The sequence below is a fragment of the Cricetulus griseus genome, chromosome 5 (genome assembly GCF_003668045.3).
Source record: "Cricetulus griseus strain 17A/GY chromosome 5, alternate assembly CriGri-PICRH-1.0, whole genome shotgun sequence".
Taxonomy (NCBI): Eukaryota; Metazoa; Chordata; class Mammalia; order Rodentia; family Cricetidae; genus Cricetulus; species Cricetulus griseus.
Genome location: NC_048598.1, coordinates 174,979,661 through 174,993,098, shown reverse-complemented (window position 1 = coordinate 174,993,098; position 13,438 = coordinate 174,979,661). Strand labels below are relative to the sequence as shown.

At 48.3% G+C, this 13,438-nt stretch overlaps 1 protein-coding gene across 1 annotated transcript in view; it reads left to right on the top strand.

Annotated features, from left to right (window-relative positions):
- Ptprn2 (protein tyrosine phosphatase receptor type N2) overlaps positions 1-5,341 on the top strand; it is a 680,302-nt gene extending 674,961 nt beyond the window's left edge. Inside the window, exon 22 of the mRNA XM_027417041.2 lies at positions 5,270-5,341. Within this exon, the coding sequence (XP_027272842.1) occupies positions 5,270-5,341 (72 nt within the window). The remainder of the gene's footprint in view (positions 1-5,269) is intronic.
- Positions 5,342-13,438: the final 8,097 nt, after the last annotated feature.

Here is a 13,438-nt window from a genome sequence, read left to right as displayed (position 1 = left end):
TTCCGCCCATAATTGCTCAGAGTCCTGTGGGAGAGACCTCACTGTCCTGGGGCCATGTGTATATCTGTCACTGTCTAGAGATGAGGCTACCAGGACACGTGTGTCACAGGACGGTGGCTATTAGTGACAAGTGACCCACAGGCTTTTTGCCCTGGGAAAGGGGGGCTGCCCAGCTGTGAGAGGTCATACTGGGTACCACTCTGCAGCAAGGCAGCTCAGAACAGAGCAGAGGCTGGTAACAGTAAACTCAGGGACTCCGACCCAGGAATACAAAGTGAATCCTCTCTCCGGGGCCACATTCTCCTTTGGGGAGTCCACCGGAAGTACCAGCCAGTCTCTTCCATCCATGCCACTGGAACCTTACAGATCCCTTTGCCCCACCAGACAGCTCAGAGTCCCCAGAACATCAGCCAGTTTTATGAGGGATCTGCACTCATCCAAGAGAAAGCACCTGCCAAGAGTAGGGGGAAATGCCCGACAAATCACAGGAAGAAAGCCATTCGCCTCTCAGATATCAGTATCTTGCTGCCAAAGCCTGCAGCAAGTCCAAGTCAGGCCCCTGCATCAGCCCAAGCTTCAGTGCTTGGGGCAATGGTGATTACTATACCGATTATTATAGTATTAATAATTATACTGATTATTCCTCTGTAGTGTGAGTTCAGTTCCACCCAGTGTTTGCAGCGTATGACTCTAAAGCCCACATGTGCCAGCCCCACAGCCAGCTCACAGGGTGGCACAAAGCTCAGGGACCAAGTCTACCCACGTGGCCTGCTCCCTGATGGATGGTGACAGGATTAGTCCCTTCCCTCAGGCTGGATGTCCAGAGATGGGAGCCTGCTCCCGTGTCCGTGGCAACACAAACTGACCACCCTTCCACATTTACAGTGCTTCCCCTGCCTCAGGTTCACTTCATGACACAGCTTCTCTCTGGACTTTAGTTTCCCCCAAACAGAAAACTCACCAGGGCCAAACAGTGCCATACTGTCTAACACTCCTCGAGCAAAGCCGAAAGCAGGTCACGGTAATTCAATTCCCATGAAAGCACTTGATCAGGCCCACCATTTGGACCCCAGGAAAGGTAAGGGCCGTTGATTGACACTGACCACCAGGCTGGATGGGCCAGAGACTCCTGAAGACACGTTCTCTTTGTTAGAGCTGGTTGAAGGGTAAGAGCTTTTCTCCCTGGAATGTAGGTCATGCAGACACACACAGAAAACAGCTAACGGACGGACAGACGCCTGCCCAAGCAGCATGGACAGAGATGAGACACCAGGACACACAAAGGCTTAGCCACCTCGGAGGATGTAGCCAGAATTAAGACAGGAGCACCAATAAGGTGCCCCCCAACACACACACACATGACAGTGAATTCGCACCTAGGGCAACCACACCTGATTCTTCCCAGTACAAAAGGAGTCGACCTTGAAGAAAGGAGGCAAGGTGACAGAGAGCAGTACACACAGGGAATCCAGGTGGGGCTCAGGGTAGTCCTTATCTCAGCTGTGTCTGTTATGGACACAGCCTCCCCTCCCCAGGGCCAGTGTGAGTTGCCATAGCAACTAAAGGCTTTAACCCTTTCCTTCCTGTGAGCTTGGTTGAATTTTTTTTTTTTTTTTTTGTTATTAGTGTAGGGTCTGTGTCTGTGAAGGAAAGGTTTCCTTGGGGTGATTCTGTACCCTGAAGTACTTCCCTCATGTCCATCCCACTCTCCTCCTCTATCTTTCCACAGCCCTAATCATCTCCTTTTTATTTTTATGGCCTGTTTTGTTTTGTTTTCCCTCCAGATATGAACAAAAGCATGTAGTACTTCTTGTGAGACTGGCTCATTTCATTTAATAAGTGGTCTCATGATTTCCTGACGTAGCCCAGGCTGTCCTTGAGTTCATGATCCCTCCTGCCTCAGTCCCCTGAGTGCCAGGGTTGCAGGCAGGAGCCACCATGCCCATAGCCTGTGATATTTACTCTTTTATCAGTTCTAGAAAAACAAAACAGAACAAAACAAAACAAGTGACTAGCCTGTCCTACAGCCCAGAAGTTGGCACTCTGTGCTCACCAAGATGGGCACGCCTGAGGGTGTGCGTGAAAGGGTGCAAGTAAGGAGTCCACAGTGAATTCTCCACTGTGCATGTGTGTGACAAGGGAGGCTTGCAAAGCATGTGTAGATGTGTAGATGCATGTGTGTGTGTGTGTGTGTGTGTGTGTGTGTGTGTATGTGTGTGAATATGGGTATGAATTAGTGTGGGTTTGCATGAGTGGGTGTGAGGGTGAATGAGTCTGGTGAGGTGTGAGTCGGGGTGCTCAATGAAATGTGTGTGTGTGTGTGTGTGTGTGTGATGGACAGGGTGCTCAATGCTCACTCACCATGTGAAGTGTGTGTGTGTGTGTGTGAGGACAGGGTGCTCAATGCTCACTCACCGTATGACTATATGTGCGTGTGTGTGAGGACAGGGTGCTCAATGCTCACTCACCGTATGACTATATGTGCGTGTGTGTGAGGACAGGGTGCTCAATGCTCACTCACCGTATGACTATATGTGCGTGTGTGTGAGGACAGGGTGCTCAATGCTCACTCACCGTATGACTATATGTGCGTGTGTGTGAGGACAGGGTGCTCAATGCTCACTCACCGTATGACTATATGTGTGTGTGTGTGTGTGTGTGTGAGGACAGGGTGCTCAGTGCTCACTCACCGTGTGAATATGTGTGTGTGTGTGTGTGTGTGTGTGTGTGTGTGTGTGTGAGGACAGGGTGCTCAATGCTCACTCACCGTATGACTATATGTGCGTGTGTGTGAGGACAGGGTGCTCAGTTCTCACTCACCGTATGATTTGTGTGTGTGTGTGTGTGTGAGGACATGGTGATCAGTGCCCATACACCCTTATCATCTCAGCCCTGACTGCCAACATGATTCCACTTTGACTTCTCCTCCACAAGCCCACCCTCCCGACACCCTGTCCGCCTGCTCATCAGAGATACCAGGTGTAGATCCTAAGTCTCTATACAAGGGCACTGGCCTCAGGTGTGTTCTGCCTTCCCAGACAGGCTAAGCTTGGACCAAGAGATGACGATTCAGTCAGGTGTATCTGGGTCATAGCCAGAAACGACCCAACCCACTCTCTCGAGCGTCCTATGCTATAGAAGGTTGTCTGTTCCCTGTCTCCCTCTCCCCGTGTCTGTCTGTCTGCCTACCCTTTGTTCTCTCTCTCTCTCATTACCCCTTTCTCTCCCTCCCCTTTCTCAAAACCTCTGTTCATTTTCCTCCATCTGTCTCTCCTTATCATTCTGTCTTTCTTGCTATGATTCTGTCCATCTGTCCAACTCTGTCCCCGCTCCACCGGTTCATACACACAATGGCCATCCCCACCTCTCCTGGCTGTGTCCTCAGAGCTCCGGGCTAGTCTATCATTGTGAAGAGGGCTGCAGTGACACAGAAAGACATAGGGTCCTAGGTCCCCTTTAGGCACCCTCTGGGGAAGCAACCCCCAAAGGGCATGAAGACCTCAGGGCTGTAGGTACTGGCATCACACTACACTGAAGCTTTCATTAGAATGAGAGACGACGGTTGTCATAGCAACCACCCAAGCAGAAGAATTCACATGTAATCACAGGTGCAGATGAACAGCCTTCCCCTTGCCCCACAGCCTGCAGACCTCCACAGCCCAGGAAACACTTTGTATTCAAGGGGGTGGTCACTCCGCAAGAGCACTCTCTCCTTCCTGAGCGGCTCAGCTGGCCCACACAAGTGTCCTTCCATGTCACAGGCCGGCCTGGTGAGGGGTGTTTCTCCCTACTCAGCAAAGACTTGCAACAACACCTGCTTCAACCCAAGCTTCTCCAGGGTGTGGGGACGAACTGGAAGAGACCATAGGACTGGTTTTCTACAGACAGACTTTTAGCTGCTTTAAAAACCTACTCCTTTGCTAAGACTAACTCATCATTCTTTCCGTGCCCAGCTGACACCGCCGGGCAACACTTGGTCCTTCCTGCTCTGGCAGCTCGTCATCCATCATGTGTTTTATTCCCTAGCCGCAGCCTCCACTGTTTTTTTTTTTTTTTTTTTATGTTTTGCTGAATATAGACTCCTATTGCAAATGTACTTCCTTTCTGGACCTTAACCCCTGGGTTCAGGTGAGGCTGCTCCAATTGTGGGAATAGCCATGTGTCATGGATACATACCAGTGAGCCCAGTGTTTGGCAGACAAGAGTTGAGAAGATCTTAAAGATCAGGGCTGACCTGAAATAGAGTCAGTTAGAGGTCAGCTGAACCCTGTCTCAAAATAAAAAGTTACCATAGGCCACTGAGGGTCCATGTGTGTGGTAACACTGTAGCAGGACAGGTACTGGCACCAGACATAGCCACAGGCTACCAAAAGGTCCAAATTGTGTGATATCATGGTGAGGCAGGGGCTGGAGATAGATGAACAGTGATGCTGGCACAGTAATGAGTCTGTAAATGTGTATACATAGGGCTGTTCACAACCTGCGACCGTTACCTAGGGAACAGCGGGCACAAATTATGAGGTCTGTGACTCCACAGTGCCATCAGCCAGTGCCCGATGCCACCGGAGCTCTGAGCTCTGTAAGAGCTTTGTAGAGGCTGAGACAGGGCAAGGTGGCCGGCCACCCACCACCTGCGTCTGACCTTGAAAGGAGACAGGCTGGTCCCCCACCCCCGCCCCTCTTTCTCTCTCTGCCATTGTCCTGAGCAGAAAAAAAAAAACAGGCCTCACCATGATGGATATGGATGTCCTCCATGGATGCTCATTAGCTAGATAGGGGCCATGTCCCTCTCCATTTGTGAGTGGGTGTGGAAGTCAGTGTCTTAAGAAGTCCATTGATGGCAGGAGGTTCCCTGATGCAGTCAGGTTGGAGATAGCCTATTCATTCCAGAAGCAGTAGTGGCATTCTGCTTCAGCACTGCTTTGGGTGTGGGTGCAGGAACAGCCATGGCCAGCTGGCATCTGCATCTTACCTCCCCCACCCCCCACGCCATCCACTGAGACTCTTGGATGTAGTGACAAATTGCAAAAGACGGGGCATGTAGACCCTTATCTGGTGACTCCTGTCCCCACTATGGCCATGGAAGTGGCTTCCAGCAATGGGAGCAAGGCTTTGCAGCCCCCAAATCCAAGGGGCACAACCTAGGTCAGCAACCAAAGAGCCCTCCCTCTGACCGTTCTGTTTCCTAAACAGCTTCTTCTAGGCTTACACTGGGGTGGGGAGAGAACTTCTCTCACTCACCATCCCTTCTCACTTGTCTCTTCCTCAGGAGCAGTTTGAGTTTGCACTGACAGCCGTGGCTGAGGAGGTGAATGCTATCTTGAAGGCCCTTCCCCAGTAGGCACTGAAGCCGGAGCTGGCGGGACCCCACCACCACTGCTACAAGGACCATAACAGGATGTCACTTCTCTGTGTCTTCGGTGTAGTGACAGGGTCCTTCAGACTCCATAGTCAGTGCAGGTGGGCTCTTGTTTAAACCTAATATCAGATGTGTGGAAACACCCAGTTAAGAAGGGAGGAGAGACTCAAGCTCATGGTCTTGACAAAAGTTTCCTTTTCCCTAAAGCACACTTTCACACTGTCGCATCAATGACACAGTAACTAGAAATCCAGCGTGGCCTCCATGGGAGTGGGCTTACATCTATCTGTAAGTTGCTGGAGATCTGGTGGGTGCACCAGGACAGCCAGCAAGACACCTACTGGGAAACACTAGGTGTAGAAACACATTTGACATTTATCTGTAAGACAATCTCACCATCGGGAGAAATTTCTGGGAAAGAGATCAGTGTCCTGCATCCCTGGGACAGAGGACAAGGGTGTCATCATGTCGTTATACCCATTTCCCCTAATGTCGTTCTACCCACACCTCCAGCACAGTGATTAATCATGTCCCCACGTGGATTCCAAGGCCAGAAAAGAAAGGTCTCCCAAGGACAGACACCTTACCCGGACCCCCTGGAGAGTGGGCACTGTTTCTGCTCCAAAAAGCGGGAACCCGGGTGATAGCCTCACCCTTGCACCCTTGCTGAGTTATAGAAGAGCCCAGCCCTGAAAGGCACTTTTAATATTAAGATTGTGGTCTCTGCATTACAAGAACAGGCGCCCATAGGATGCTTCCCTTGAAGTTACAAAACCAGAATGAGGGTGGCATTTAGCAAGCTCCGAGGGTCCCCTGGAGCAAGTGCTCCCCTCCCCGCATCATCCGGGAAGCACCCCAGTGTTACTGGCACCAGAAAAGGTCTTGGATGCTCCTACCCCTGGGAAGAAGGCTGGGAAGCCCCTTTGGCTCTGCTTCCTCTAGCCTCCCAGATGACTTAGTGAAATGTGGGCTCACCCGATGATCCAAATTACAGAAACATTTGGGCAATGCGCTTACCACCTCCCCATACATTAGAAAGAAGCCACTTGAGGAAGTGCAAGGCGCTGGTATGCAGAGAGGCAGAGGGTCCTGCTGTGAGCAGCAGTTGGTAGGGCTGAGTATGAGAACGCCTATTGCCTGTGTCCCTTTGCCGCTTCCCTCCACCCCATAAGCCTTGACATTTCAAGTTGCCACGTGGCAAGGAAAGTGGGCCGCGGAGCGGGAAGCAATGCCGCAGTGCTGTTCTGTCTCTCTGGTTGTGTCGTAAACCTGCCTAACATCTCTGACATTTCTCTTCCAAGTCATTTCCCGCCCCCCCCATCTGGAATCTAAGTAATCATTAATAGAAATGAATTTATCTGACTATAGGAAGCATATACCTAATTGTAACTAAGTCTTATGTTTAAAGGAAATCCTCAGCGTGATATACAGCTATATTTAATTGTGTCATATTAAACCTTCTGATTTCATATCTGATGGTCTTTATTTGGGGAAGCAAGGACAGTTTTCTCCCACGGACACCTTTCATTTCCAGAAGATATAAATCCAAGTTTAGCCCCTTCTAGGGAGGCCAAGGGACACCACTAGACACAAACCCAGGGTTCTGTGTCACTGAGGTTTTACTCCTTAAAAGTTACTGAGCAACTGTGTTGATGCCCATAGCCAGAGGTCTTGGCCACCACCTGGGGCATGTTGGTGTCTGAGGGCCATCCTACCACAGGGGTCGTGCCAATCGAAATGGACTGAACTGCCACCGAGACCATGGTGACACCCAGGCCCAAACTGCTGCCTAGGACCATGTCTGGGTCCATGGTCCTATCACAGCTGGCATCTGTATTGATGTCTGTGGCCCATGTTGCCACCAAAGACCACACAGATGCCTGGGGTCTGGACTGCAACCTGTGTCCATGAGGGTGTTCAAGGGCCATGGTGTCATCTAGACCAGGGCTGCTGCCAAGGGACATGTCTGGATCTGTGGCCTTGCAGCAGCCAGGGTCCAAGTTGATGCCCAGGGCTCCTGTTACCGCCAAGGGCTGAGCAGATGACCTGGGTCTGGTCAGCCACCTAAGACCATGTTGGTGTCTAAAAGACAATGGGATATTTGAGCTCCTGGAATCGAGCTGAGGCCTGTATCCAAAACATCATATTCAATATTTGGACCCCTACACCCCTGCTCCTTGCTTCAGGCTGCATTGGGTAAACTAGCTGAGGCAGGTGTGGAAGAGCTCACCTGGGTAGTGATGATGAGGGAAAGCTGGTGTACAGACCAACCCAGTTACCACCCAGGCCCAGAACCAGGGCTATGAGTTGGCCACCCCAACATGTCATCTGTGAACTGTTGGAGCATGTGAAGGGGACAAACAGCAGTATCTCATGACACAGGACAACAACAGGCTATCCAAGAGGAGCCCCGTGAGAAGCCAGAGACCTCGAGCACAACCAATGACTCATGGCAATGAACATGTAGACGGAAAGGTGAATGAATTACAGGGTAAACTGTGTGCTTCCATTGTTAGACCCCTGGAAAGCTCAGGCCTCTGGGGTCTCAGCCCAGGACCACGATCACCCCAATCACCAGGTGGAGTCGAAAGCTTGATGCAAACTGCACGAGGCTTTATTGTTGTTTAACGAGCTAACCCCATGTTAGCTCAGGTCTTTCACCCACCCACCATGGGGGATGGCTACAAAAGACAGTTTGAACAGGCTGCATAGAGATCTTATAGGGCAGCGTAAGGGGAGTGTCTAGGGGTACGCACAGGCTCAGAATTGGTGTCCCTCCAGGCTTGGAGGGCTTGCCCTGTGTTGATTGGCCAATTGGTTGTTATGGCCCATAGACCTGCCCCGGGTGGTTGCTATGCTCTGCGCATCATTGCTTTGCGCTTGTCCGTAAAGCACACCCAGAGCCGTAAAGCATAGCACCACCAGCTAACTTCTGATTGGTTCCTTGCCATGAGACAGGCATCTGACTTTCTAGTGACTAGGACAAGGTCAGACAAGCATGTGTTCAGCTGTTATGGCTGCCGAAAGGGGCAGGCATCTGACCTTAGTGACTAAGACAAGGTCAGACAAGCACGTGTTCGGCTGTTATGGCTGCCGAAATGGGGAGCTGGTCCCTTCACCATGGGCCACACTACAGCTTCCATGACAAGATTCTCCTTCCTTCTCCTTCTCCTTCTCCTTCTCCTTCTCCTTCTCCTTCTCCTTCCTCCTCCTCCTCCTTCCTCCTTCCTCCTTCTCCTTCCTCCTTCTTCTTCTTCTCCTCCTCCTTCCTCTCTTCCTCCTCCTCCTCCTCCTCCTCCTCCTTCCTCCTCCTCCTCCTCCTCTTCTTCTCCTCCTCCTCTCCTCCTCCTCCTCCTCCTCCTCCTCCTCCTTCTCCTCCTCCTCCTCCTCCTCCTCCTCCTCCTCCTCCTCCTCTCTCCTCCTCCTCCTCCTCCTCCTCCTCCTCCTCCTCCTCCTCCTCCTCCTCCTCCTCCTCCTCCTCCTCCTCCTCTCTCCTCCTCCTCTCCTCCTTTCCTCCTCCTCCTCCTCCTCCTCCTTCTCCTCCTCTCTCTCTCTCTCTCTCTCTCTCTCTTGCTCTCTCTCTCCCTCCTTCTCTCTCTCTCTGTTTGATTTTTGTTTTTTTCTTTAAGTTTGGTTTTGTTTGGTGGAGGAGGTTGCAAGGGCAGCTGCAAGGGGACCAGAAGATAAGAGGGATAGGAATGCTTGATGTGAAATACACAAACAATCACCGAAAGTTTTTTTTTTTAAGTTACTGAGCAATCACTGAGGGCTTCAGACCTCGCCTGGTTGAGTGCTCTGCTATGTTCTGCTCAAAGCCACCCCAAGCTCCCATCCAGGCTCTGCCTCACTGAGACTGGTCCTTCTGTCCCTGTTCACATGAGCTATCCCAGCCTGCAGCATAGCTCCAGCTCCAGGGTTGGGGACAGACATGGCTGGAACAAGACTTCCTGGCTTCCTTTTCTTTCCTAAGAATAGTAAGTCATTTTTTTAAGTTAACTTTTTAGTTAATATATACAAGACAATGAGATGAGTTTCATCATGGCAATTTCATGTGCGAACACACACACACACACACACACCTACATTCCTCATATGAGAGAAAATGCATTGTCTCTGATTCTGGTTTATTTGCTTAACATGATCTCCTGTTCTATTCATTTTCCTGAAAACTGCATAGTTTTGTTAAGGAAGAATGAGACACCATTGAATATATGTAATACATTTCTATCGGTTATATCATCTATGCTGGATCATGTTCTAGCTGTTGTAAAACATGCAACAATATATGTGTATCTGTATGTCATGCTGACTTAAAGTCCTTCGGGTAAGTGCCCAGGAGTGAGGTAGCTGGATATTAAGGTAGTTCTATTTTTAGTTGTTGAAGATTTCCATGGTTGCTACAGATTTCCTTCCATCGTTGCTACACTCCCAGCACCAGCATATAAGAGTTTCTCTCCCTCCAACTTTGCCAACGTTTGTTTTCCATTTTAAAAGATGTATTCATTTAATGAATTTGTGCCTTTGCCTGTGTGAGTTTGTGTTCCATATGCGTGTAGGAGCCCATAGAGGCCAGAAGATGGCATCAGATCCCTTGGAACTTGATTCATAGGCATTTACAAGCCACCAAGTGGGTGCTGGGACTAGAAGCTCAGTCCTCTGCAAGAGACTGCTCTTATAATGCCCCAGCCATCTCTGCAGCCCCCACTTGTTTTCCTGATGACTAATTCTGACAGGGCGAGAAGAAACCCATGCGTTTCACTGACAACTAACGATTCTGATTATTTTTCAAATGTTCATAGGCAATTTTCATTCCTTTTGAGAAGTCTCTGTTCACTTTTCCATTTATTCGTTAGGTAATTAGGGTTTATGAATATTTAATTCTTTAACTCATTCTAGATTCTAGATTAAATCCCCTGTAAGATACATTGTTGTCAGAGGTCTTCCTTTCTGTGGGCTGTCTCTTTACTCTGCTAACAGTTTCCTTTGCTGTACAGAAAACATTTTAGTTTCCCACAATTCCATTTTTCAAGTTACTGGGATTATTTTCCATGTCACTGGAGTCTTTCTTTGCCTATGCTTGTGTCTTGAACTGTATTCCTCCAGAAGCCTCAAAGTTTAAAGCTTGTATTAAGGTCTTTGGTCTCTTTGGGATTGATTTCCCACACTGAGAGCTATGGCTCTAGTGTCATTCTCCCTGTGGTATCCAGTTTCCCAGTGACATCTTTTCAAGAGACTGGGTTTCAATACATATCTAGGACTTTTGTCAAAAATGAGGTGTTTATGGGTTATAAGTTTATCTCTGGCTCTTCTATTCTGTTCCATTGGTGTACATGTTTACTTTTGTGCCAGCACCGTGCTGATTTTGTTGCTATGGCTCTGCAGTATATTTTCTTTCTTTTTTTAACCTGTGTGTGTTGGGAGGGGCATTTGTGAGCCACTTTATATGTGCTCTGAGAACTGAGCCCTGATCCTCTGTGGGAGCAGCAAAGGTCCCCGGCTGCTGAGGTATCTCTCCAGTCCTGTGTCATTTCAATCAGACATTGAGAAACTTCCACCAGGTTCTTGGGATTGCTTTGGCTAGTGTGGGTATTAAGTGCTTTCATATTGAATTTTGGTGTGGTTTTTCTAGGTCGGTGAAAGTTATGCTTTTATGGGGATTATGTTGTATCTATAGGTTGCTTTTAGTAATTTAGGCATCATCACAGTATATATTCTGTTTATCCATGAGCAAAGATACATTGTTCCATCTTCCAATGTCTTCCAATTTATTTCTTAAATGCTTTTAAGTTTTCATTATGCAAGTATTTCCTGTCCTTAGTTAGGTTTATCCCTAGGAATATTTTGGATTGTTTTTTTAAAGCAATATGAATTTGAAGTTTTCCTGATTTCTTTCTTGGCACATTTATTATTACTGCATAGGAAACTTAATTAGGACTTGTATATTAATTTTGAAATCTGCCACTCTGCTGGGAATACTTATCCTATCTAAGAGTTTCTGGCAGACCGTTCAGGCTCCTTTAACAATGGGAACATGTCATCTGTATGTAGATCTAATTATACTCGTTCATTTCCTTTTTGTGACCCTTTGGTTTCTTCTTATTGCTCTTGCTAGGGCTTTAAGTGTCGTACTGAGTAAGAACAGAGGGGACACTCAGTGAATTTCTGATTTTAAAAGAAACATTTTCAGCTTTTCCTATTTCATATATACTTCAACACTCATATAATGTTGGCTATGGGTTTCGGGTGTCAAAATACTAAAAGTACCTTTTAATGGAGGAGGAGTGGATTGAGGGGTGGCAACAGAGTGAGGCACGGAGGAGAGAGACAGAGAGAAGAGAAGGGAAACTGCATCTGGCTTGTAAAATAAATAAATAAATAATTTTTTTAAATGTATAGTTTTAAAAAAAAGTGTGACACAATTTCAAAAACAATCAAGAAGAGGTGAATTGTTGGTTCAGCTTCTTCCTGTAACTCTAAAATTAGAATGTGGGGTAGAAGCAAGAGAGAGAGTCGTTGGCTTGTAGGCTCTTGTGCTTCCTAGGAGTTACACCCGTGTTGAGGCTGTACGGGACATGTGTCCTGTGCCCACCAGGCTGTTTTAACTTCCTCGAAGTGGCTGCGCTTTAAACTACTAGCCTCCAGCTACTAAGGCCAGTAGCCCGGGGAACTTCTGTTCCCCCAGACAGTGGCTCTGTTGCTGCTGCTTTAACTAAATTGCTGGGGTTCTAACAAAGCTGGGATTCAAAGGGTAGGGTGAAAAACCTGTGAGCTCAGAGAGAGTAGCAACTGGGCAACTTTCTCTCTTACCTGGAACCCTCTCTCATTCCATACCACCCCAACTAAAAAAACAAAATCCCACTCTTATTATGCTCCTCCCTGCTGCTTCCTGTCAACTAGTTGCTAACCCCACCTCTCTGAGCCCAGGTTAATTTTATTTAACATAAATCAGCACATTTTTACATAGTTGTACAAACACCACATTAAACAAATGTAACACATCTTTGCCTAGTTAAACCAATATTCCACTACGTACCACAGCGGTCTGCACAGTAGTACTTCCTTTCTTTGTGCACCAGAGGCCCCTGCTGGCCACACTTAGCTTTCCAGTCTGTGGGACCAGATGTTTTACCACCCTCCTGAGACCTTCCCCGCCCCAGTTCATACCATCTTCGATAGCTAATGTTCTAGCTAAGGGGTGTCTCCCAAGCAAATTCAGAGTTGGGGAGGCAGCCAAGGCACTGAGGGCTGCATCCACACCTTTTAAACCCTGCTAGTCTTGCACACCCTGCAAGAGGATGAGGACATGGACATCTGTAGCCTGCTGGTGCTCTAAGACAACGAATCTCAGGACATATTAGTGACTCCAAAGTGCTGTGATAGTCCTGGAGCTATTAACTTTATTCTGTTGATGGGATCTGCTTCCAGACACTATGGATGGGGCAAGCTTTCCCTGTGAGTACACTTCACTCCATCAGACAAGACTGCACTTGTGCCTTTTGGCTTGCCAGAATTTGGTCCTGGCTCTCCACAACTTCCTCCCGTAACTGTCTCTCATCTCAGGGTTGGGCCAGGTTTACTTTATGCCCCTGACTTGTGACTGTGCCCTGTTCTTAGGCTCCCTGGGATGATAGTTTTACTTAATAGGTTCTCTGTGAGCTGAGGTGAATGAAAATCCCTTCTCTCCACTACTGACCCTTCTTGCCAGGGATTGCTGTCTCACCAAGACCATGCATCTGAGGTCTGCGAGACCTTGGAACTTGGAAGGTTGAAACTTAAAAGGTTGAACTTGGAAGGTTAAAAATTGAAAACTTTGCAAGTTCTTCAAGTACCCTGAGGGTGGTACTGCCAACCCTTCTCCCCATGTCAACAGTGATCATGGGGAGAAGGGATTGGCAGTACCACCCTCAGGGTACTTGAAGACACTGTTGACCTTCTGGATGAAGTTTTTGCTCCCCTTCCAACTGCAAGGAACTGTAAGGGTGGAGCTGGATGTTTCGTCTACACTGTCTTGTGAGTTCCTCATGCTCCTTCACTCTTCGGAGTAGAGCCTGCTTTTTCTTATCCTGGATCTCTTCTTTA